At 46.1% G+C, this 26,620-nt stretch overlaps 1 protein-coding gene across 2 annotated transcripts in view; it reads right to left on the bottom strand.

Annotated features, from left to right (window-relative positions):
- The window catches only part of ABCA1 (ATP binding cassette subfamily A member 1), a 97,394-nt gene that overhangs the window by 23,576 nt on the left and 47,198 nt on the right, over positions 1–26,620 (bottom strand). For both annotated transcript variants that reach the window (XM_075488471.1, XM_075488470.1), the window contains 14 exons: positions 22,753–22,944; positions 15,371–15,457; positions 10,563–10,803; positions 9,877–10,016; positions 9,064–9,180; positions 5,973–6,161; positions 4,947–5,152; positions 4,678–4,854; positions 3,878–4,100; positions 3,316–3,537; positions 2,492–2,696; positions 1,827–1,940; positions 1,179–1,350; positions 506–637 (listed from right to left, as the gene is read on the bottom strand). In XM_075488471.1, the coding sequence (XP_075344586.1) occupies positions 506–637; positions 1,179–1,350; positions 1,827–1,940; positions 2,492–2,696; positions 3,316–3,537; positions 3,878–4,100; positions 4,678–4,854; positions 4,947–5,152; positions 5,973–6,161; positions 9,064–9,180; positions 9,877–10,016; positions 10,563–10,803; positions 15,371–15,457; positions 22,753–22,944 (2,417 nt within the window). The remainder of the gene's footprint in view (positions 1–505; positions 638–1,178; positions 1,351–1,826; positions 1,941–2,491; positions 2,697–3,315; positions 3,538–3,877; positions 4,101–4,677; positions 4,855–4,946; positions 5,153–5,972; positions 6,162–9,063; positions 9,181–9,876; positions 10,017–10,562; positions 10,804–15,370; positions 15,458–22,752; positions 22,945–26,620) is intronic.

The following is a 26,620-nucleotide window of genomic DNA, read 5'->3' as shown; positions in this document are numbered from 1 at the left end:
GCCCAGGGCACAGCTGAGAGCACCATACTGGGATTCATCCCTTGCATTAGCACTATAGCAAGTGTGGTTTTTTGCTTGGGAAAACATCTTTTAAGACTGAGGTTTCAGAAAGGAGCTACAGACTGTGTGTGCTTAGCTTGGGCCTCATTTCAGGTTGTGGCTATTCAGCACCAGTGTAAAAAAATCCTCCTTTAAGGGTGCTTGACAGTACCCCAAACATCCCAAACCACTAGGCACTGGGGAAACATTTGGCCTAGTTAAGTTTAATGGAATAGATTTCTTTAAAGAGACACAAAAGTGTAGGCTCTTGCTCATAATTCACAGGCACGTACGAACATGCTAATAAACAGAATGTCCTTGTACCAATCTCACACCACCCCACTGTCTCACACCATGCACACAGATAAAGATAGGAATATCCCAGCTGAAAGTACACTACTGTCTCCTAAAGAACCCAAATGTCTGCTGGATAACACCAGCACTGCGTCTCACAGATGCTACTCACAAGTCAAACAGCACATTGTGTTGCGGACAGACACCCAGGTTCTGCCTGATGGTGCTGAGCTCAGAGCGGATATCTTTGCCCAGGATGAAGGCTGTACCCGAGGTTGGGGGGAACAAGCCAGTCAAGATGGACCTGAAGGACAAACACAACAGACAAGCAAGTTCCACCACTAGGAAACAGCTGTTGCACGGTGCCAGGATGGATGAACGAAGAGTGGGTGGAAGCCCTGGAGAACTCCCACATCAGAAAAGTAGTCCGAGAAACATCTCACTAATGGATAAAAAAAAAAAATCAGCTCCAATGGTTTTAATAGTGATCAAAGCACACCCACATGACTCTGAGGGAAATATTTTTTCCTCTAAAAGCATCTCATCCTTTCAGTCCCAACCTGTTTCCTTACATTGGTAAGTCAGAATCACAAACAGCATTACTAAAAAATGCTGCCAGCAAATTCATTTGACACAGCCTCAACCTGAACCACCTCCAGTTTCAGTCCCCTGCATCTTCTGAGGCAGCTGCACAGCTAGGGTGAATCAGCAGAGCTTCACTGAAATCAGTGCAGCACCCTGGTCTGCACCAGCTTGCACACTGCAGTTGTACAGCTATCTCTACCATATTGATAGGAACCACAGTATTCAGAGTCACTTCTCCCACTAAAGCATTTTGTTCTTACATGGTAGTGGTTTTCCCTGCTCCATTATGTCCCAGAAAGGAGGTAATTTGTCCTTCATAGAAGTTCAGTGTGAGACCATCTACAGCAACTTTCTTGCCATCACGATAAACCTTGACTAGGTTCTGGATGGAAACACCAAGGCTCAGATGTGTAGGCTCTTCCTCCTTGCAGACTGGAAGAAAACAGAGCAAAGTAGAGAGAGATATGATAGGTTTTAACAGCAACTGTGTGGGAGTTTGTAACAAACATCACATTCCCCCAGATCTGTGGAAATCCAAGGAGAAATGAGCTATGAAGAACTGACCACATTTCTTCCTCAGGGACAGGAACTTTCCACAGAAGTCGTCCTTAGCTCTTTTCTCTCTACTGGGTTCATTTGGGAGTTGAAGATCTCCAGTGTTACCAGGGTAGGCAGAAAATGGGAGGAATTCTCAACTCTATGAGGCTGGAGTACCCACCTGCACTCGAGTGGGCAAAGTACCTTGGGTTTATCCGGATACACCCACCTGATGAGCATACCCAAACTGTGATAACAAAGGGATGACCAATTTCAACTTAGCCATGCCAGTCCTGCTGTCCTTGGACTCTCCTTTCAAAAAGGCAGACCATAACACTTCATTGCAGAAAGGCTCCGTGTCCAGCACTTACCTTCCGAAGGCCCCTTCTGGTCAGGATGAGGGTGCTGCCTGTCCTGTGGTTCCTCACCAAACCAATAGGACTTTGTGAAAGGAAAGTACCAGGGCCTGGGAATCCCGTACTGGCCTAAAGAGAAAAGCATTACATGAGCCTGACTGCATCTGTCCCTTTTCTCATATTAGCTTTCAGGACAAGAAGGGAAGTACTCCACTCCCAGTAAGCCTCTAAGTTAGGCAGCACTAAGAGGAGATCTTTTGTGATGAAGACACTGCCAGACTTTGGGGGCAAGACATCTCTTTCCTCAAATTTCACTTCAGGCTTGAAAGCCCTGTGCTGGAAGGTGCTAAGCAGCCACATGTGGTGCTGATACTCCCAACTCCTCCCCTGCAGCAGGGTCTGCAGACTTAGCAGTTCAGAGAAGGGAACATCTGAAGTGCAGCAAAGCTTCTGGGCCTAGCTCAGCCATTACCACAATGGGGCACAGCTTCTGTGCTGGGCAACAGTCACTGCTATTAGCAACAACAGCTTTACTGTGATGCTGGTCTGTGGTTTTCCTCCATGACCTTTCTGCAGCTCTACTCAAAAATGGGCCAAATTTGCACCTTGGCAAGTGAGCACGGTGAAAGGATCCATTTAAAAGTGTGAAGACATGATTCTCCCTCAGAAGGAGACCTCACCTGGGAAGACAGACTCAATGTACCAGGTCATGACCCCATATAGGAAGGTGTCGAACATCATCATGACGGCAGATGTGGTGATGCTAAAGCCATCTTCTTCCAATGGGCTCTCAAAGAAGTTGTCCCACTGGACACCAACTCCCTGCTCCTCAAACAGTGCAAAGTACTCACAACCAAAGCCAAAGGCTACTGGAGACAGCAGGCTCTGAAAATGGGAAGCATGAACATGCATTCAGTTTTTCACAACTACTCTCCAGCTGGGCAGCTCAGCTCTAGCACAAGGCTAAGGGACATGGTCCAGAAACCTTATAGAAAAAAAATCAAAGGTCCAAGGAGCACAACCGTATCTGCAGAGAGGGAGTAGCAGATTCAGTCTTGGTTCCAACAAGCAAGCAAGTCCTGAAGTCTCTGCTGGACCACCACCCAGAATTGTTTGTTTCCCTCTTTTCTTTCCCTTGCTCTTTGGACTTTCATGTGAGGGAAGAGATCACTAACAGCCACCCTCTCCAGACAGGTAAGAAGGGCTGTGCAAAGGCAGCTGGTTCCTTCAGCCTGCAAATCTGGTAGTTCAGCATCACAGTGTACAGACATCAAAGCAGCTTAGTCTGGCTGAATTACTTCTAGTACCAAAGCCAACAAAACCCTCCCAGCAGCTCCTAGCAGGTTCAGTCAACCTCTTCACCAAGGTCAGCCCTGATAGTCTCTCACACTGGAAAATTATCCTCCCATTGCCACCTCCCACTTTGTTATCAGTGTCCAGATAGAGAGCCACTGAGTGCCCTACTGGTAGAGGCCCAGTACCCAGGAGTTTCCTCAAGACTCACCGCAAAAATCTTAAGTGAGAAGCTGACATAGTCCTGCCAGGCAACACACAGCACATAAGGCAGGTACAGCGTGAAATAGACAATGCCCCCACAGGCAGCTGCCAGGTTGGCCCTGGAGAACACGGTGCTGATGAGGAAGCACTGGAGGATGGTTACAACACCGAAGATCGAGAGGAAAACAAACACCACACTAGGGTCACTGTAGGGCAGCAGATTCCCCATCTGGCAAGAAAACAACAGGTGCATCAGACTTTGAAAGGACTCTCCAAGGTGGCTCTAGTACAAGCAGGTCTGCAGAGCTGCTGCTCAGGGGAGGCTGGGCTTGCTGCAATTTGCACAACAGCCTTCCCAGAAGTGGGGCAGTACCAGAGCACCTTTTCAAGAGCACTGAATCTGCTACAGCCCCTCCCACTGTTTTCAGCCACTCAGCCCTGTTTTGTTCCAAAACCCTGTTCCCAAGAAGTTGCTGATCAACCCACACTCACTAACTCCTCCCCAGTGTGACAGTGCAGACCACTGCTTAGCAGGCTCTCAAGGCTCTAGACCAAACCAGTCAACCCACCTTCAGGATCAGCACCAGCAGGCCTGCACTCATCAGAAGAGGAATAAGGCTGCTAATGAACCAGCTTAGCCAAAGGATGCCGTTGTCTAGTCCCATAATCCTCATTGTCTCCTTCAGCCGGGCTTCCTTCTCATACACAATGCCCTTAATTATCACAGCCACTGAGTAGATCCAGGCTAGAGTCATGAAGAGAGGCATGGAGCGGCTCATGACACGCAGAAATCTGAGAGAAGGAAGGAAAAGAGCCAGGAGAACAGAGTGAGAAACATCAACGCAACTTCAGGTACCACTCAAGGGCTAGCAGAGCATGGTGACGGCTGAGGCTTCACTGCACAAAGCAGCCCATGTGCAGAGCACGACAAAGGATCAGTGTCTCACCAGAGCACATCAGCAGCCCAGAGTAGGAGCTGGAGTTTCAACTGTCACTCAGTGGAAGACCGGGTGCAGAGACCTGCCTTTCCTGGGGACTGCTCTCAACTGTCCTCTTTCCACTCTCCCATACCTAGGTGTCTGCTTTTTTCCCAGTGTTATTTTTGCCTGTATCAGGTTTGGGGCACATCTCAGGAATGCACTCTGTACGTGAAAGTCCTGTACAGACAGTCCTTCTGGGAAGGACTCTGCAAGTCATTATATATTCTAAATCCTCCATGCAGGTGTCCGAATGCCAGGGATTAGGAACACTAAGGAGGTTGCTCCCCCACAGACAGCAGGGACATAAACCGTGCCCGAGGAGTGCCAAGAGCCCATGCCTCCCAAGCCACAATCCTCCTGGGAGCTTTTGAAGCAGCCCGTATACATACATGTCATCCACATAACACGGATAAGGCATCTGCTGCACATAAACTCCTGTCTTCTTCTCCGTGCCTGTCTGCACCCTAATGATGGCCTGTTCCACCACATCCTGCAGGTAGGCAAAGCCTCCCCAAACATAGCGCATGTCCTCAAAGGGATCAGCACGGGGACCAGGATCCCAGTACCTGCACCATGGGAAAAAGACCTTTCCATTAGAAATCCTCATCTCTGCATCCCCCATAAGAAATTGTTCATAAGGCAGCATGTCAGGGCTCACCCATCCTTGATCTTGTTGGTCCTTTCCACATTATCAATGTCCATGCGTATCTTGTATTTCACATGTTGAGGGAGCTCTATGCTGTTAGGAGCTATTTCAGTGAAGACTATGCCAGCCCAGAACCTCCTTTCATCCAGAAGCTCCAATGATTTGTTTATCAGCCGGACTTCTGTGGCCACAGGCTCCAGTTTGTCCAAGTTGACACACTAGACAGGGACAGATTTGGAAGCGCTTATGGGATAAGTTACCAAACCAGAAGGTACTTTGTTTACATTTGGGAGAGAAAAAAATAAGAACTCTGCAACAGTAATACCATGCCCAAGAAAAGGCTGCAGCACTGGACTATTTTGCAATGGCTCATGGTAGCCTAGCAAATTGCTAGGGATGTCACTTTTTCCTGCTTGATGGTCACCTGCGAGTCAAACATATATCACTGAGAAATACCCCAGCAAAGGTATTTTCTGGACAAGAGGTTAGGTAGCATTGTAATAGTAGCTATAGGATCCCATCAATTTCCATAGATAGTCTTATCAGTGGAGAGACATGAAGGCTTTGGACCAGGCCCCTGACAGACCAAGGTCTGTTTCTGTTTGCACCCATCTGCCAAGATGACCAAGTAACAAGTAGAACAAATTTCATTATTCTCTATATCTTCCTCAGCTTAAAGCAGCTGCTAGCTTCACTGCAGTCCCCAGCTAAAACCCCAGACCGAAATATGAGCTGTTACACTGCTGAAGCAAGCAGCAGCTCTCAGTCGCCGAGTAACAACAGGGTGGGAAAGCATGTGCAATGGCCAAAGTGAGAGCTTCATGAACAAGGCCTACAGTTAGGTTCCTACATCTACATTTAGGCACCTGAATAAATGATATTTTCTAACATGCTGAGCACTCAGCCCTACTAAAGCCTGGTCGTTTACAGAAAAGGGACTGAGGAACATCCATCTTCCTTTTCCAGCAACACCCCATGTGAGTGGAGACCCAGCTGCTGCCCTCCCCCAGCTCCTTGCCCACACTAGCAGGATCTCACCTCCATGAAGCGGGAGATGGTCTGGATAGCCCGGTCTGTCTCATTGAAGGCGTCCACCCAGGTATATACCGAGCCATTTGCTGTCTCAAAGTCCTCCGGACGGTTTGACAGGAAACGGGCAATGTCCTCCACTGTCCAGTTGGAAGCTGGCAAGGACAGGTCCCAGAGAGCTTTGCCTTTTAGCAGCGTCTGTGCATATTTTGTTTTCAAAGGAGAAACGGTTGTTGAGAATTAATGTTAGATCTCCTCTCTCATCAACGAGTACTACCAGGGAAAAGGCCTTTTAAAAAGGTGCAGGGAGAGGGCCTCTGCCATACTGAAAAGATCAGCATGGTGGGGTCCTTCCTCATACCCTCCCGTGGGAAAGGATGTGTGTCCCCATGGGGTGTGCTTTGCAGGCTGGGTGGCTGCCTCCATGTCCTGCCACTCGTTTCCCAAGGAGAGGGCAGCAGAGCACCATGCACAGCTCTGCACCCGCACATGCAAACAAGGTCTTGCACCAGCAAAACAGGGAAGAGGGAGATGTGTGTTCAGGAGAAATGCATTCGAACAAACCTCTGCTCCCAGCTGGGAGGGAGAGGGGCTGTGGCATGGCTGGAGGGTGAACTGCCACAGTGCTGAGCAGAAATACCAGCACCAGAAGCCAGGTGGCTTTTCTTACATATTTTGCTATTGCACCATCAGGGCTGGCTGAAGCAGCCCTGTACAGCCATAGTGTCCTGCCTCTCTGTCCTCCTATCTGGGACAGTGCTTTTTTCACCTGGTTTAACTGCTAGCTTTCTGAGGATGGGCTATTGCCCCACTACATGTATGCACAATGCCCCACACAAATGCAGTCTAGGTAGAAAGCACCTGGCATTGAAGCAGAAACCAGTCCTCTGGGCACACAAAGTAAGGCCAAGCAGGAGGGGAGCATTAATTGTAAAGGACACAGTTGAACTGAAGTAGGTGAGAGAAAAAAGCCCTGCACAGGAGAGAAAACTGTAAAAATCCTAACCAATAAAACCAGGAAATGGATATTCTGCTAGAACAAAGAATGAAGCAGAGAGGTGAGGAGCTTCCCCATGCTGCTGTTACCAGCAAACCAGAAAGTAATGGGTCACACAGTTACAAGAACAGCATCGTGAACTGTGAAAACAGAACAGGCCAAGCTGGCAGAGGAGAACGTACGAAAGGGAAATCCAAGCAAACAGGGATCGGCTGCACTCTCTTCACAGTGGGTCTCCCAAGGTTGGCTCACACCACCCTCCCCAGGAGGAAGGGCACCATGCTTGCAGGGAAGGGGCTCAGCCTCATATGTTCAGCAGCAACATTAAAGCTCCTTAACTCCAGGGGCACATGTTGTCCTCCTTGAAGTTAGCAGCCACATTAGCATCAAGCTGGAAGTGCCAGAGATGGGCAAGCAAAACACTTTACTCTCCAGCAGGAAGCAATATACCAACAATATTGCACAACCCAGAAAGCTGGGAGGTGATGACCAGTCACCCAGCAGCATGGCAGCCTCAGTAGCTAACTAAGAGCAAAGGACTGACCTCCCCCTTGAAAGCAGCCACAAACAGGCAACTCTATGTTTCAGCCTATTCATGTACAAGTGATCCATGCTGCACCTCTAAACTGAATGTGACGCTGCTTGGGAGCTGCCCAGGCATTGACAGTGAAGTACTCCTGCTTGTGTGAACTAAACAAAAGAGCTACTGTGCCAATACAGAGGAGACCAGACTGCTGCAAAGATCAAGAATTAACTACCAGAGCCAGCAGGGTTAACAAGAAGCATAAAATACAAAACCAGAAAAGCCTGAGGCTCATTGAAAAAAAAAAAAAAGCATCATTAACTTTTCAAGGCCACTACTGCAAACCAATATCCAAACCTTGACTTTCTGTCTGCATTCTCTGCAGCAAACAGTTCCATCTACAGTTGGTGGCCCCGATTCTCACCTCCCTGATGCCAACATCTACAGAATTAATTTTCATAAAGCCAACAGAGGCACAGGAGAGATGAATATGATGTCTCTGACCCTCTAGTACGTCATGTTGATGGGGAAGTGCAACAGGGCAGGCCAGAGACTATTCAGCACAGCATTACATTGGGGTAAACAAGGAATGAACTTCAAGGCTTAAAAGACCCACGGAAGTCTCTGTATAACAGCTGCACCATGACACCCAAGCTACCTTGCAGAGACAGTAGGAAAAGCTACTCTACAACTGTTTCTCTGTTGCGCAATCCCAGTTTTACATCACTGTGCTTCCAAAGACATCAGCACAGGGGTGCAAAGATCCACCCCTCCGAGTTGCACCTGAGGGAAGCAACAGTGAACTAAGCCACTTAAGCAAATAATGCCCCAGTAACACAGGTCTAACACCTGGCACAATGCTCCAGGGAGCCAACAGGCTAGCACAAAGCATATCAAATCCCAACAAGACTCCTAGAGCCTTCTTCATGGTCTAGTATGCATGGCATGTTATGAAGCGATCAGCCTAGGGTGATGTTTGCTCTTCTCCCATGAACACCCAAGCACCAAATTAAGCATACCGTGCAACTCCAAATCAAGTTTTTACAAGATTTGTGCCAGATTACTGCCAGGCATCTAGGTTCAGCTTTAGTGTGATAACCGTTCCATTCCTACTGTACCCAAGGGGGCCCAAGGCCACCTGACACCTTCCAGGATCTGATTCTACGTATATGACCACTTGCTTTCCTGCTATCATGAGAGCACTGCTGTGGAGAAGTGCTCAGCACAAGGAGCTGAACACATCACCAACCCCACAGGTCCCCAGTTTACAAAAATACTGCAAGCCAGATATTCATACTGCGTTAGGGCAACACTGTGGAAGAAACAGCCCACTTCCCCACAGAGGTAGATTAGAAATGGGTGTTAAACACGCACTGCTCCTGTTTGCAGCAGATTGTTACATGAAGGAAGGAATGCTAAGCATAATGCAATATTGGTACAGTCACAATGTGTTTCAAGAAGGAGTCCCATCCATGCTATTTATCTGCCCAGCTCAGTACTGAAGCACCATCTAAAATATTTATTTCATCACTTATTGCAGAAGATGACAGTGGTGGTTCTGGCAAGGACAGCATACTGACCCGAATGAGATCCATTTCCTGACTGCTTTCCATAAACGTCCAAATCTTCGGGCTTATCTCCTCCCACATCCCCCCAAGGTCACGAAACACACCCAGTTCCTGGAACGTCCTGTTCACCTGTTAGCAAAGAGGAGAGGAAGGTTCTTTCCAAAAGCTGGCAGAGATCCACTACAGGCTGAGAGGGTGCATTGACCTGTCAGCGAAGTACTGAATGTTGCTTATATTCAAACAGCAGCTCAGCTTCTGCAAGTACCAGACTAGGGAAAATCAAGTGCACTTGGGAAGGAAAACAACAGGGAGTGTGAATGCCTGTGGCTGAGCACTGCCTTTCAAGGCTTGGTGGAGAATGACTCTGCCTTGGAGATGAAGGGCACACAGAGGCAGCCCCTCCCCATGTGCTAGAAGAGTCTTGCTGAGGGAGCTTGGGGAATTAGAGAGCACATTAAGTAAACCACAGTTGGAAATGATTAAGGATCCACTGACCAGCCTGCAGTGGAGGAGAGAAAGGACACCTGAAGGCTTATCAAGGCCTTCCCCACTCCCATATCGCACATCAGAGATGCAAAGCCTGTGGATAATCAAAAGGCACCACCAGGAAAGCTTCCAGCCAAGTCTAGAAAAAAAGAGTTCAGCCTGGCCTTTTCTCCTTGAGCCTTCAACAGCAGGTGCATGGGAGGTGAGAGACTAGGGAGGCTGTGCTTTGCAGGCAATCCTTTCTAGGCTTGTGTTCGGGCCCAGTTTAACACAGAGCAGCTAAGCTGCACAGCCAGAGGACGTACCTCATTACATATAAGAGGACAGAGCTAGAGTTACCTCAGCCATGACCTTCCTTATGGCTGGTGTGTCTGGAGTGTACAAGATCTTCCCAATCAGCAAGGGTTTCAAAGCCTTCCAGATAATCCTGGAAAGCGGGCTAGATTCCAGATTCTTCATCAGCTCATTGCAGTATGGTGCTGAGGAGGAGAGGACAAGGGTGAGTGGCTGAAGAAGGCATACGCCCCACTTGTGTGGGCTTTAAGGACAGCTGAAAGCACAGCATTTGTCAGACAACAAAAACCCTCCTCTACTGCAAAGCTCCACAAAAAGCCCCTTTCAGTCCAAGCCTCCACGGTCTGCCCAGCAAACATGGAGCAACCAGGTAGCCTCCAGCATTAACAGCCACACTTCTAGTTCTGCACCACTCCCACAATCCCACTGCATGGCAAGAGCAAAATTTGTCCAGAAAAGGCCAGATTTCCAAAGGCTGCACATGACTGTGCTCCCCCTCCCCCAAAGGAGGTCCGCTATATACAGCCTTCTGTGGACTCTACACAAGGCACTTGGGAATCCCTTGCATGTTGATATCCTCATTGGCCTTAGGGGCACGTGCAGGAGGCAGCACGTGCATGCCTTTCTGAAACAGCAGCAGGCATGCTGTCCCTCTGTAGAAGTCTGGAAAACAGTAGTGATGACAACCATGAAGCAGATGGGACCTTAGGCCATGCCAGGGTTACACTTACTTGTGGAGTTATCATAGAAGTTAGTTACATCGTCCTCAGTGCTGTTGCCTCCAAACAGTGCTTTGTAATTGTTATCCTCATACCAGTTAAGGGATTTAATTTTGAGCCCTCCACCTTCAGGATGGCCACACACAATGCGTGACACAGCCTGGTAGATCTGCGTAGAGGAGTTTGAGGCATTCACGTTGGTCAGGAACATCACCTCTTGCCTCATGTCGCTCCAGCTCTTCATGCTCAGCAACTGGAGGGGGAGATGGGAGAAGAGAATGGAAGCAGGGATAGGAACAGGATTAGCGAGAGGAGAAGATCTTGCCACTCTCCTTCAAATCACACATCTGTTTTAGAACAGATGAGAATCCCCTTCAATGCAACATCAACAGTAAAAACCAGAGAAAGTGCATTTCCCCCCCACCCCTCCCTCTACAGTGGGAGAATGTAGAGGGAAGTCTCTTCTGTGCATGCACAAGGAATGTATCCTTGCCAAGCTCTTTACTCTTAAGTTTTCTCCTCCTAAGTTTTCTCCTCCAGTTCTGTGGGTGGTTCCTGCCCTCTCACATGGAAGCCACTTCTCCTCCCAGTTGCACAACAACTCACATTCCAGTGGAGCCCCCTCACACCAGGTGAGGTGAGGTGGGGTGCACCGACTCAGAAGAGGGAGTAAGGAACAACACAAAGTGAGTGCAGCTCACAGGATGCAGGCTGGATGAGCTGCCGGCCCCAGGTGGCACAATCCCACCAAGGTCAGCAAGCCCCCACTGATTTACACCAGGCAGCCAGTTTGACCTCCTAGATCAGTATCACTTGTCCCTGCCCCAGCACCTCCCTGCCCCACTGTCAACAGCATTCCCAGAAAACCCTTGAAAACAAGCCTAGCTGCAGCCTGGAGCCTGATCACAGCATGAGCTGTGCACACAGCCAGCCACAGCAAGGAGCCTTCTCCTGCCCAGCCAGCCTGACACCAGGCTTGAGGTGACAACACACAACTGGCCGGGATGACTGGTACCTCCAGACTCATTTGTCTGGCATAAGCATCTACCTGCAATATGTCATGAACAAAAGCACCAGACATTCAGCCGGAGACACTCACTGCATTAATGTCATCATACTCAGAGGCATGGCCAAGCTCACCACAATGGAAAAAGCAATGCACCTCCATGAGCACTAGTTTCACGCTACACTCGAGCGTTGCTCTCAGACTCCCTGTCTGGATATATAAGAACATCAGCAGAGGTGTATCCATACAGACTAGAAGTCTCTATCTCAGTAACCTCTGTGATGGTGACAATAAGTGGACATTAGGAAATGAGGCAAGGGCATGAATGTAGGATACTTACCCCAAGTAACCTTCCAGCTTCCATTTATTTTCAGCTCAAGGAACTTCTATTTCCTAACCCTCAATGAATTTCTTCCATGGTAAACTCCTAGAGTTTTGAACATCCACAAGTATTTAACATCCAGCACATCACTGGGAAAGAACCTCTGCTGCCCTCTCCTTAACTTAGCTATGGTTAGCTCCATTTGGTGCCATGTTTTTTGCACTGGAAGAGACAGTGTACATTCAATCCCTATCTCTTTTTTCTGGGCCACTCAACTCTATAGACCTCTGTCATATCCCCAATTCATCTCTTTTCCAAGCTGACAAGTCCCAGCCTACTCCCTTGTTCCTTATGTGAAAGTCATTCCACTTGTAAGTGTCCTAACTGCCCTTCTCTCTGAACTTTTTCCAGTTCTGCCACCTCTTTTTAGAGGGGAAGGGCCTAGATCTGTATTCCATATTGAACAGGAGAGCAATACACAGTTTTATATAGTGTCATGGTAACATCTTACAGCTGGTTCTCTATCCCTTTTTAAATCTTTTCTAGCATTTGATCTGATTTCTTAAGTGCTACTGAAATATCAGGTGACATTAACTTGGATGGTCTTGCCCTGCTGCCCAGAAAAGCAACATGCACTAATAAGGGCAAGCAGGGCTGCTGAGACACCTATTTGTAACTGCTCATCAGCTCCATCTCAAACAATTTTAGATGCTGTGGCCCAACTGCCCTGTTTTGAGAGACAATAAGAAAAGTCAGTCAAAGACCATCTGCCAGTTTCACTCACTGTGTATTGGTTTTGCAACCTTTGTTTAAATAAAATGCAGACAATCAAAGTCTAGGACAGCTGGCAAAGCCAGCCAGCAACAATGCAGAAAGCAACGGTGTGCTGGAACAACTCAATCCAAATTCACCCAAGGAAAGCATACCCAGAGTCTCTGGCCTTACACTGGGAGGCAAGCCTGACCCTTTGTGTTCATCTGTAGCACTGTGCATGCTTTAAACGTGCCAACATCTGGACAAAAATTCTTGATGCTAAACAACAGCCACTATGTGTCACATACACAAGGAGCCGCTATTTTTAGCTGCCTGAAAACACATGACACATTGATATGATGGAAGACAGCTGTGAGAACAGCTAAAGCCTGGGCATCCAGCACATATCTCCAGAGTGACTGCTTCAGGTGTACTTTCATTTCCTCACTACTGCCTTGGTCTGCACCCTGGTGCCACTCAATCTGGCTCCACGGGTTCAGGGTAACTGACAGGACACTAGCATCATGGGACATGAATGGAAAAAAAAAAAGTCATACAACAGCTTTTGTTGGTTACATATGCTCACGTGGGTTTCTGCATTCGATGATTCCTCACCCAGAAGGCCAAGGCTGCATTTCAGGTGTGACAGTTTGAGAGTGTACAATTCAAAGGGACACCTTGGGGAGTTTTCAGTATCTTACAGCTGATTTTTCCTCAGCAAAAAGTCAACTGCTTTAGCTAAAGTACCATAAACTCCCTAATATGAGCAAAGGTAGACAAATAGGAAGTGCAGCTAATTCCCATGAACATATGAGGTGTTAACCATCTTGCAGAGGGATTGCATTAGGAAACACATTTTTACACATATTTTTAAAACAGTTTGAGCGAGGAGCTTTGTTTCATCTTTGGCACCAGCAACTTCACAATTGACATGCAGTGCTGCTCTGTTCACACCACTGGAAGGAAGCATCTCATGTGTGAAGGGTTACTGAGCTATTTCTTCCCCCAGACATCAGACCTGGCTCTAAGTGTTTCTCAACAGTTGCCCTTGCTCTTGGCATTTGATCTGCCCTCGTAGGTTGATTTAAAGAGCCCAGGGACACAGATCCAATCAATCCCCACACTCAGAGACAAATATTTTGTTCAGACCACTCTCTAATTAAAATTCCTTACTAGAAAGGCTCCTAGACATGGCACAAACAATAGTTCTCTCCACCCCCTCAAGCTGCTGCCCTTCGAAACAAGGGAGCAAGTCCCTCCTTTTCACACAGAAATCAGCCTGCCAGACAATAAGAAGTAACTTTCGGTCAAGCCATCTGGAGCAGCTCACGCTGTACGCAGAGGAAAAAGCTGCCTTTGTTTGCACAGCAATAGGGCAGAATAAAAAGTAGTCCTACCCAAACCAGCTGCCAAGCAAAAGGCACATTACCCTGGGACATTTTCGGCCACATCAGCAAACTGAATATCACATGGTTTCAATTATTTTTATCCCAGACAAGAAAAAAAGGCAAGCTTAAGTGACATAACGGGAAACAGCTGTAATCAAACTCTGAAGGGCAGCCTCCCTGCTAGCAGCAAGAGCTCCGCCACGGTCTTAACCGAAGCTGATCCTGGAATCATCTTAATTTCACTGTAAATGGGACCCGGCGGCAGGTTGTGGGACTCGGGGAGGGATGCGTGCCAGGAATAGTTGGCTGGCATGGCGCTGGCTCCCGGCAGCCGCTCCTCCGTGGGAGTGGAGCGCACGCTAACCCGAAGTGACCCGCTCTTGTGCGTGCTCTCCGAGGTTACTGCCGTTCACGGCTCGCCGCTCTCTTGCTCTGATGCAAAGACGGAAGACTAGCGGAGGGGAGGAGGTGGAGGCAGCCTTGTTTAGTTTAGATGACTGCGATTTCTGCTTCAGGGAGAGAATGTTTCTGCCTAGTAGCAGCACTTCAAAGCCAGAGCCAGCCAAAAAACAACTAAGATAAGTTCCTGGCTCAAACCCCCACCCCCCCAGTTTTGGACTTCTGGCTCATGCTAGGCATGCAGGGCTTTTTTCTTAATCCATTGTTTCACCTGCAAAACCAAATACTTGCAGTCTCTATAATGTCATTTTGCCTCTACAAATCACTACGTTTTGCCAGAGCCTTTCTCAGCCAGTGTTGCAATGCTGTTGCCCTGAGTGTCCCATGAAGACTGTAAAACAATCTCTGCCCCAAAAAGCTAGTTAGGCAAAGAGCAAACAGTAGCCTATAACTACTAATTTAGATTAGAACAGCCACAACACCTCTTCCACATGCCATACCCTCACTGCACCCAGAGACCAGTAGATACAACCAAGTAACAACACTGAGATGGTTGGCAACTGAGTGAAAAAACTAGAAAGGAGGCAAACCTCCACATGCAGTTTGCAAGGCACTGCTAGGCAGATGTATTGCAAGCACAACAGCTGTGCCACTGCTGAGAAGGCAAACCCCACAGAAAACATCTTAATTCCTGCTCCTCCCACAAGGACCCAATCTTTAGCTATACATCTGATAAACTCCTATGGTGTTCGTAACTGGAAGTGCCAAGGGGTCACAAAGTGCGTGCTGCCTCTACTGACAGAGGGAGAACAGCTGTAGGATGGGGGGAAGTTTCAAAACAAGCCAGGGATTTGACTTTGCGTTGCACCAAGGAGCCTCATGCTTCTTGTACTCGATTGCAGGCTAAGACAGCAACCACGCTGATGTGTTCTGACACGAATGCGCTCCTTACCTCCTTAACAAGCTTCCCAAGGCTCGCTCTCAAAGCTTCCACAGTTTCTGACAGATCATGCAAGGAGGAATTGAAAGACATTCGTCTCTGCAGGAAGAGAGAAAAGGAAACTAGAAGTCACTGCAAGGCACAAAGAAATTTAACTCTTGTAAACATTCTTGTAGCAAAGAGTAGTAAGGACTGTTTACATGGCAAAATGGTTGATGGGGAAGACAGAGCTGGCTTTCTGTGCAACCTTGCGCTTAAAATACCCTGGGCTTCAGCACCCCACAATGCAACAGGGACACCTCTTTCCTTCCTCACAGGGTAGGTATGCAGATGCCAGAACCAGAACCATCCCAATAAAATGCTAAATGCAAGCGTGTACACTTACAGTGCAAAGGACGGCTTGCACTCCAGGCCATAAAACAAGCACAGCCTACAGGACCGCATGTGGACAGACCTGAAATCCTGCAAGCCACTGCTAAGAAGGGGATGCAAGGTCTACACATGGGAGGAAAAGACCAGTTGGTAGACACATGAGCTTTCAATGGGACTCCACAGATGCTGGCTCAGACAGAGAACTCCTGCTGCATTGTACATGATCTTCATCACTCAAGTCCTCCCATCAAGTCTTGACATTTTTTATCTAAGCCAAGGGTATATTTTAAAACAACCAGCTTTCATGAAACAGCTGGCACTCACCATCATCACAAAAGAAAGACTGACAGGTCTCCAGAAGCACAGCTTTCAGGAAACTATTTGCTCTAGGCGGGGAGTCACACTGAAGACAACTCTTTTCCAGTTGCTTTACATGTAAGTGGTGGGCCTGGGTTTTCGTTTGTGGGGTTCTTTTTTCCTTGTGTTCATATATCTGGACTATCTTGCACAGGAAACATTTGGACACAATCCTTCTTTCAAGGGAATGAAGATTAAAATAATTTCCTAAGATTTCATGTTAGCAGCCACACATTGCAGCATTTGAAAGCATGCTAAAGTTACAGCATTGTGACACACAGAGGAACAGGCAAGGCCCTTGATTTTAGCACACATCTTTTGGGCTGAGGTTTTTCATTTTCACATCTTTCATTTTCACATCTTTCCTAACGTAATTTCTGGAAGCAAAGTCTGGAGGCTTTCACATGTTCTAGTTGGTTTGCTGGGGGGTGATAAGACCTGGTCAGTGCCAGATGGTGTAAATGGGCACTGTTCCACTGATCTGCCAGGGCATTTAAGACCCAGCTAACTTTTCTGAGTGCACAGTTAGTGCCTGCTCCAAAGCCAGTTGCAAATTTAGGGGGGGTCTCTAACCTCTATGGATTTCTACCAAACACAGTCCTTAAGGTTCAGATAATTCAAAACACATCATTAGGGCTAAAAGAAAAGCGATTCAAACTCCCCACAGGCTAAGACCTTCAAGACATATTTAAAGAAATATAGCCAGGAAATATCAAAACTACATAGCTGCACTACCACTTCAGCAACAAGAAAGCCCCAGGTTCATGCATAACAGTAGATGTGCTTGTTCAGCTCCGTATACCTCATCAAGCTCTACGCAGATTTGTATTGTTCACTGTATTGAGAGGTGATTCAGGGACAGGGTGGATGAGGAAGAGTTTTCTGATGATACTAATTGGTTCAGAACAGTGAAAAGTCAAAAGCCAATTGCAAAGGATTAGTGAAAGGCCTCATGCTGACACACTGTTATAAAGCGCCAGACAAAATTCAGTGCTGCAAGGTAAAATACATAGGGAGAAGACAGTTCTAACTTAAGATACCCTTTGATGGCTCTGAACTAGCTACTACCACTCTGAAAGGGAGATCTTAGAATTACAGTGATAAGACAGATCAACATCAATATAAATCCACAGTGCAATCCTGGTTCTCAAGTACTATGTGCAATTTTGCATCCTCCACCTATGAAGGAACACAAGTACAGAAAAAGGCCACAAGTATGATTCAAGACAAGAATGGATTCTGAAGGAAGAACAGTAGACCACAGTTCTTCCAATGGGACCTGTAATGACAAATAGAGGTTATGACAGGGGTCTGTAGAATTACAAGTAGCATGGAGAATGGGAACAGGATAGTTGCTCACTGCACCTCATCAGACAGGACTAGAGGTCTTCCAGTGAAAAGATCAGTTTAAAACAAACCAAAGGAGCTACTTCACACACAACTTCGTAAAAATGGAGAAGTACTGCAGATACAATACAATGTTGAAGGTACTGAAAGTGGGTTTGAGAAAGGCTTAGAATTCACTAAAGAAAAAAGCTTACCAAGTGCTATTACACTCCCAGATCCCAGCAGTAGTTGAGAAAGTCTGAGTTGCAAGCTACTGAACAACAGGACATTACATTGAGGAAATGTTACTATATACTTGCCCCATGCTTGCATTGTTTCACAGGCCTCCATTATGGGCCGCTGCTGGACTGGCACTCAGGGGACACTGAGCTGAACATAACTTTAGTCTGACCCAGTATGCAAGTCTTAGGTGATTCAAGGAGCTTGCAAACCTTACCCTGAAATGTGAAGAGAACCTGAGAACCCACCTATCCTTTCACACCCCACCATGCTGACCTTTCTTCCCTAACAAATTCAGAGCACTCCAAGTTCATTTCTCACCAGAATTCACAATGATGCCATTGGTATGGAGGGAATTTTGCTTGCTTTACCACCACCCTTTGCACCCTAACACCCACTCAGGGAGCCTCTCACAAGTTGTACCTCCAGAGACAATGACAAAAGTCAGTCACAAGTGGCCAGTCTTCTTTGTACAGATGAGCATGTCATGAATTTCCCTGGAAAATTACTTAATGAGCCACTGCAAAGAGTTAAGTAGTTAATTACACTCATAAGAGCCCTCTAGATTCAAGGCAGCTCCAGTAAGATCGGTCCCACTGTGAGAGCGTCTTTAGTAGGTGTCTGCACTACATCTTGGGGGGTGGGAGGGTGGCAATGACTCATTTTCCAGTGAAATGCGGCAAAAACGTCACCCATCCTTTCTAGGCACACTACGGAAAGACAAAGTTCTAGCAGGTTTTGAACAGAACTGCCCTGTGCAATTACTGTCTTAATGGCTGGCAAGTCATGCCTTCATCTAGATGTCTTTTGGGGCAGCCAACATCATCATACTCTTGAGGTACGGATTGAACTGAGTGGACTCTGTGTGCTTGTATGTGCATGGTACAAGACTTGAAATAGAGGCAAATACTTGAGATGACTAGAGTTGACTGCACAGTTAAGACAAGCCTTGAATAAGTCCACCTGTCATCTCCTGCTAGAAGGGATGGACAACTCTGTTTCTTTAACATGCAGGAGAATGCATGCATTTGAAGTGTTGGGAGGTCATAACAAAATTCAGCCACTGTCTGGATCATACAGCTAACTTTCGCTTAATGAGACCACTCTGCCATGTTTGCTTTGAAATAGTTATTACAATTTTATACTGATCTTAGCAGAAACTTTACACTGAACTTTGCAGAAAAATCACGTGCTCTAAGCTTCTGCTTTTGTTTCCTGGGAGTGGAAGTCCCAAAGTACAGCTGCTTAAAAGCATGATATCATTGTGCTTGACTGAAAACACTCTCAAAAGAGCAAGGAAAGCCAAAAGTTCAGTTGCAGCATGTATTTACATTAAGAGACCTTTTCTAAAGCCATTTTTCAACTGGAATGCATTTATTATTCAATGCTTAGTTCATGCTAACCATATGACAAAATACCACCCGTATTACGAAGGGAGAAAAAACAATCGGATTTTCATGTGCTCACCCACACTCCTTCAAGGACCATTATAGTACACAAGCCACAACATATTTATGGCTTATTACAGACCCATACCATTGGAAGTGAGTTTGGCAAAGCCCTTCTTAGGCAGCGCTGCAGAGATGAAATCCCACAGGATCAATTCTGATTGTCATTTAACCTTCCCCCCTTATCATTTTCAAAACTGTGGAGACTTGCAGAGGGAAAGCTGTCCCACAGACAGGTATTTTTATGATATAAGACAGTCCCCACCCATCATACCACCAGTCCAGTGGGACACCTCTGACTTACTGACATTGCTCTCGCTAACCAGGGGTGCCTGTAACCTTTCCCAAACTGTGTAGTTCTTCCATGGGATAACTGCTGGCCTAGCACAGGGAGAAAGCTGAAAAGTAAATTTGTGTGCATGCAGTTAGAGGTACTGTTTTGCTGTTGTTCTCAAGCCAGCTTCTCCTGCCTCACAGTCTGACTACACCCAGTGCAAGGCAAACCTCGAGAAGATGTGTTCACAAGGGGCTTGTACAAGATGTCCTATGCCCCGCAGTACTTGTTGGCCAAAAGGCTTCAGAGAATGGATGAAGATTGACATGGGTCCTGGAAAAGGGAATTTGTCTTTTTGAAACACTTGTTGCTTCTAGTGGAGTGAATACTCAGTCAAGAAGGAAAGCTGACCCTCTGTCTTGATGCCCTGTGATCACTCCCAGATATCCTGCTGGGTTTTGATCTAAACAACCCACCCCAAATAGGCTCTTACTTAAAGAATAAGGAGACACAATTTAACCTCCCTACCATGCCTCTGTGTTCTCATCCTACAGAGCAGGCTAAACTGAAGTCATACAAATGATCAGTGGCAGAGCTAGAATTCCTAGTGGAAAATTTTAATTGGAAGTCCTTCTTGTCTTAACCGTACTATTACTGCACTTCGAGTAACGCTCAAGCTGTTCTGGACAGAACTGATGAGCAGGTATGTAAAGAAAAGTGTTTCATTTTTGCATTTCTTTTTAAAAAAGCTATCTTAACAGTGCTGTGACATTTACAGCTCATGCATTTCACCATGCACGCACTTTAATTTCCTTTTTAAAACTGTGCTCTGTCCATAATTTGTTAATAAGTAGTTTTGCTGTGAGTTACCTAGAACACTTACTGTCTTCCTCAGGCTGCAAATGCACACACATACTTTAAGCCAGAAGAAGCAGGTGTTAACATCAGGGTCTCAGCCCCCTGCCCCACACACACACCCCCTGACCATTGGGTTCTCAATCTTGCACCCTCCCCTTCATGTTTCAGCACAAATGTTTTTGTAAGCACACAATCAGGTCAGTCGCTTTTAATCCAGATCAATTCTGTGATGTAATTTACTGCATCATCTTGCAGAGCGAACAACAAACAGGAATGCACAGGGGCAGGAACAAGCAGGTGGATGCTGGCCTGAGCCTTCTGGTTTAAGATAGTTCAAGAAACTATAGCTACTCTACTGCCCAGATACTTGAGTGGCAAAAACTCCCATTTTACTATTCAAGACCTTGGTGTTGAATTTACATAGTTCTTGCACACAGCTGCAAGTCCTTTTCAACCCAATTGTATTGACCTAATCATATTAAGATGCTGCCTCTCCATAAATCACACAACACTGCAACCAGTGGAGCCCCAGGTCACAAGAGTCAAAAACCTGCCTCCGAATTGCTGTTGTACCTGCACTTGATTTGGCCCTTACTTTTACTTACTGAAATGCCATGCTGTGAAGTACATCAAGGGGACTAAGCAAAAAAAAATAAAAAAATCTCTGGGCAAGTTGTTGCCATTGGTTTACAGGCTCTGTAGTAGATACGGTGCATGCTAGCTTCAGTGTACATGTCCAAGATTTGATCCACAGTGCCTTTAATGATAAGCTATGTCAAAAGCCTCCTTTGTTCATGAACAGAAAGTTCCCTCTTTGTTCAAAGATGTTACTGCAAGTCAAGGCACTTTTTAGTCTTTAAAGACACTAAGTTTCAAACGTGTTGGTCATGATCCTAGAGTTAATTTATTCATTTTGCCTGGCCACACTGAAGCCAGTTGTTTTTTATTTCACTCACTGATGCATTACAGCAACTTAACTAGAGGGTAGCCTGTGACATTTTTCTGAGGAAAACTGTGGACGTTTACAAGACAGTGTAAAATACACAGAAGGTTTAGAACTGGACTCAAGCTTCTGGACTCGAGTTTTTTTTCCTCTGAAGCCAAGATCATGTGCCAGCTTCTCAGAATTCCCCTAAAACTGCACATAATGTCTTAATGTACTTTGCTGTTGCCAAGTGGCACAAAGTGGCTTATGACTGCTTTCTTTCACCAACAAGCAATATAGATGTAACACCACAGATACACTCAGTACCCGCTTCTGTCAGCTAAGTTGTAGAGACCTCCATAAAGGAGAAAAGCAAGACTGAGTCTCCAGAGGGCCGAGAAGACCAATACCGAGTTGTACTACAGCTGGCTATTGTCATCTCCTTCGGTCCCCAAAATTCTAGCATCTCTGAATGATTTGAAGTAAGTGCATGCATATACATCTAACTGAACACGAGAAACTGCTTATAGCCATTCCTTTTCAGAGAGTTCATCTCTGTTATGGGGACAATTTTAGTGCTGTTACCTCATCTCTTAACACTTATGATTATCTTGCTCTTCCAGCAGGAAAGAAAAAATATAGATGGAGGACACATGGAAACAGAAGATGAGCTGTGGAGAGAAGTAACTGACCACTATGTACTGCGCAGAAGAGTAACATGATTCCAGTACTTGATAATGACCCTCTTTGACTGGGGACAAAGCCAAGCAAGTGCTACATGACTTTCGGTCCTGAAAGGCTCATCAAATCTGGAAACTCACACAGCCAAAGTGTTTCTTTCTTCCACAGCAGACAACAGTGTGTTTGTTTTAGTGGGTTACAGAGTGGGTTCTGTGGTCCCTCCTTCTCTCTACTGATACTTCCAGCACTAACTTCCTCAAACTTTTGTATTTTACCAGATATTGCAGACCTATAACAAAGCATCACTGGGGTTTTCCTAGATAAACAGCTAAGTCTGCTCCAGCCTCCACCACCTAAATAATGTATTTTCCTGAAGTTCATTGAATTCTTGCTCCAAAAATCCATTCAGCTTGTCAATCTTGGAAACAGGGCTTTAAAGCTTGACTCTTCTTTGTATGAATTAAACCTGCTCAAAGGTTGTGGCTTGCCACTGGCTAGAAACTTCTGCACTCAGTGGCCCCATGGAAAGGGCAGAGGGTGATGGTTTTAGCACTCAGCACAGGCCAGTCTAACATCTGGGCTCATTCCAGCCAAGACACAACACCTGACCAAAACACAGCGACAACCAAGAGCCTGTTTGTGACTACGCAGCATAAATATTTTCCTGTTGACAAACTGAACTGTGGACCACACACATTTATGCTCCGCAAGTACCACACTGCAACACAAAGGGTAAGAATGACAGGAAGAAGCAACGTCGTTCATGCTCCAGTGATAAAGACCATCTTTCTTTTTTCTTACTGCCAACGAACAGTTCACTCTGGAAATGCAGGAATGAGTTCCTAGACTGAAAGCCCTAGAAAATGTCACTGTGTCAATGATAGCGTGTCTCAGGTGGGACCAGTGGACTCACCTGAAGGGGCTTCAAAGGATTCAGGTTAGCACGGAAGGCTTGTTCAGCTGCATGGAGTTTTTCCTTTGGCAAGGTGCAAATGAAGGCTTCCGCATCCATGGCCACCGTCTGATTTTGGATTGTAAGAAAGTCAGATAGTGTTGAGCTATTGCAGAGATCTCGCAGTCGCATTCGGTAACCAGACACAATGACCTGGAAAAGTGGGGAAAGCATGTAAGTCTCCCTTTTTGTAAGATTCATAGCACAAAATTGGTTATCACCTAGACAAAACCAACCATTCATAGCATTTCCAGATAGAGGTAAGAGCATTTTTCTCTACAAGTTGCACAGCCCTGACCCATGCGCAACTCAATTGCAAGAAAAACATGCTTCGCTGCTGAGTACTTGGGGAGAAGTCCTGGAGGAGGCAGGTCTCTCTCCACTTCTCCAGACACACATACGGAGCAGCAGTGATCCTGTCCTCCACAGCAGCCATTTCCTCCAACCAAGGGTACACGCATTGCCCAATCTTCTGGGAACTGAGCCACAGAGACAAAACAAGGCTTGTGACCAGACACAAGTCTGGCAAATGTATGTGAAGGGCAAGAGACCTATGTCCCAAACTCCTTAGATATATCTGCCAGACGTTTTCTGTGCTGCTCCAGATCAGGATCGCCTTCTCCCTTAGCTCTGAAGTATCTCTTAAATAACTGCTGAGAGAAACATTTTGCAGTGTTTTGGGGCAGACAAAGTATCAGTGAAAAAATTATCTTACCAGCTGCAACAAACAAGAGAAGATCCTAGGGTCTTCTTTCACAGGTGTATTTTACTAAAGGTGATGGTTTGCTTGTCAATAGTGTTTCCTAATCCACAAGCAACTACCTTATTCATGAAAGAAATGCATAAAATCCCTCTGAATTACCACCAGTCCCTTTCAGACCTGATGGCCTAGTTTCTTTTAATAAGGTCAGTTACAGTATTTAGGTTTGCTGAACAACAAACAGGTCACATCAAACAGGTGCACACTTCATAAAGGTGATAAACACAAGGAAAATCCAAAGTCTTCCATTGAAAAGAATTTTTCGTTTGCCTTGGGGCTAGACAGAGGGAACAATTTTATTGTAAATGCACAGTGAACAACAGCTTTACACTTCCTTTCTTCTTTCTGTTCTTTTGTAACAACCAGCATGTACTGACCAACTTCCAGCAACAACTAAAGAGGATTGATCTACATCCCAGAAGAGTTAACAGTTCCTGAATCACACTGGTAAGTCTGAAAATTCTCGTCTTTCAAAACCAAAAGGGCATCAACAATCCGGTGGGAAAAAGCGCACTATGTTCAGAAAACAAGCAGATGGAACTGATAGGAGAGGGAAGAGATTTATAATGCAACACTTGTGCAAACCTTTAACTTTAGTCTGCATCCATATGCCAAAAATAGGATGTTTCCATGCTGCACACTCAGCTGAATAAATGGGATAGCTCTCACATCAAAAAGGCTGACTTCTGAAAAAGTCTGGGTGTTTTTTTTGCCAGCAGAGTTACTACCACCATCGTAGCAATGCTGAAAAGGGGATATTCCTGTGGCACTAGAATGACACTCAGGAGACCTGGGATCAGCCTAACACAGCTTCCTTGGGTGGACATACAGCAAACCAGTGTTTCCCAGTGCCTTGGTGCTCGCTCACATAAAAAGTGAAGGTGAACAATCCTTCCACCATTCCCTGTGTCTGTCCAACTTTTTCACTCGTATTTTAAGCTCTTTTGCAACAAAGCTGCTCTTTCCAAACAGTGATGTCCACGGCACATGACCCCAGAACAAAGGCCCTGCCTACCCTCCCAAACTAAAACACCCAGTCACAGCAAGCCAATTCTCTGCAACCATTTCAAGTCATCTGAAGCCATGGTGTCTTCAACAAGCAAATATATTCTAAATGACAGGTTAAGTCCCCTAAGGACTCTCAAAATGCCAGGCTCATCTCTGAAAGCAGTCTCAGGTCACTGTTTTATGCTCACAGGTCACATCGTTCTCTCCTAGGACTGTCCCTGCTGTATGAAACAGGGAGATTTGTTCCAGACAGTGTACACCCTGGCCATTACTATTTATTCCTCGCTGCCATTCAATGTGGCACACTGCAGCCCTGGCCCAGGACCCCACTGTGCCCCTGAAGCTTTTCACAGCGATAGGACCTGCTCCTGCCATCCAAGACACATTACAACTGTCTGGCCACACCTGGACAACAGCAGCATACTAGACTTGATTAGATAGCTGCCTGCCCACTGCTGATCCAAGCTCCTTCCAAACCTCACACCCTTCTGAGCACACCTGCCACTGTCAGAGAAACACAAGGCTGAACCACTCTGCCCTAGCAAGCAACATGCCCATCAAGACAAGGCTTTGGCCCTTTTTATGTATTTGCACTGTATTCAGTATGCTGGATACACAACTCTGCTTGGCATGTTGGAGTACTGTCACTACAGTAACACCAGTGAACAACAGTCCCATCTCCTTGGTGATTTCAGTTCCTTACTTGCTTGCAAATCATAACTTCTGGGCTTGATGAACAAGCACAGGACACTAACAGACTGCAGGAGAAGGCTGTATTTGCTGTGAGATGTCTGCAGACTCTGAATAGGCCCTTCTATATGACATTGTGAATGAAGCTGTGACCCCCTCATACAGTCAGAGACCAAAGAACTATTGCCTATTAATACTGCAGTCACTATGCAGCTCAGTAGTGAGGTCAGATCTCCACCCCAGATCTCCAGCAAAATCAAAGGGGTCCATTTTGTGAGTCAGATAAAGTCATACTGCAGGAAGAGAGTACTCTGCCTCTCAGTTATTATCTGTATTAGAAAAGTGCTCAAAGAAAGATTTGGTGGGCCACTGCCCTCCTCTACAGCTTACTGCCCTGTTGCTTAGGTTAGCTCTTCCTGCCATCCCAGAGCACAAACTGCTGTTAAGACTAAATAACATCACTCCCAGTGTCCTGGCAGAATCAGCACAAGAATTCCACAAACAAGAACAAAGCTTAAAGCATTCAAGCAAGAACTAGCCGACCGATTAGCCCTTCACCACCCTTCAGATACGTTATGTAGATAAAAGCTAAGCTGTTCTTCTTCCACTGGCTTTGCCATATATAACTGATATAATATGGCAGTCACACGACATAAGGTCAAGAGCTTTGCCTTTTTGAAAATCTTTCTGCCTTTCCATCAGCTTAGGGAGAATGACTATGTTGTTGTGGCTGAAGCCTTCTGGTTATCCTTGCAGAACCATCCATAGCATGATTCTGTTTTAATCTAGCATGAATTTCAGGCAAAGTAGTTTCAGGTAAAACAAAACATGCAGCCTAAAATGGTTAAGAATTTTTTTCCACTTCACTTTTAGTGGAACATATCGTTAACTTGTAGGATTAATTATCAAACTGCACTAAAACAGATGGCTTCATAGAATTCACTGATGAATGAGACAATGTGTACGAAGGGGGACAGCATCTGTAACTACACGAAAACAAAGTCTGAAAGGACCATTAATCAACTCCACTTCAAAGAAACGATCTGATCTGGAGTTGGGAAGCAGAAGGGATTTCCTCCTCCTTTTGCACTGCCTTAAGAGAACCACAGGTCTTCCTTTGAAGTCTGAAGCAACCAGTTCTGACTTCTGCATTAGAAAGGATGCTGGTGGACTAATTCATCCAGCCTAGCAAAAAACATGTTCTGAGCTTGACAATGGCAGACAGCCATCCCAAGACAGGGGCTCCAGCCCACTGTCACCACTGCCTATGTTTATGAAGCTCCAATCATGGGAGCACTCAGGAGTTTCATGTGAGATCAGGACTCTCTTGTACTACTCAATGTACAAGTCTGTCTTGAAGAGCTGGCCACA

Source organism: Mycteria americana, chromosome Z (assembly GCF_035582795.1).
Source record: "Mycteria americana isolate JAX WOST 10 ecotype Jacksonville Zoo and Gardens chromosome Z, USCA_MyAme_1.0, whole genome shotgun sequence".
Classification (NCBI taxonomy): domain Eukaryota; kingdom Metazoa; phylum Chordata; class Aves; order Ciconiiformes; family Ciconiidae; genus Mycteria; species Mycteria americana.
Note: the sequence above shows the minus strand (reverse complement) of the source record. Positions and strands in the feature narration are given on the sequence as shown.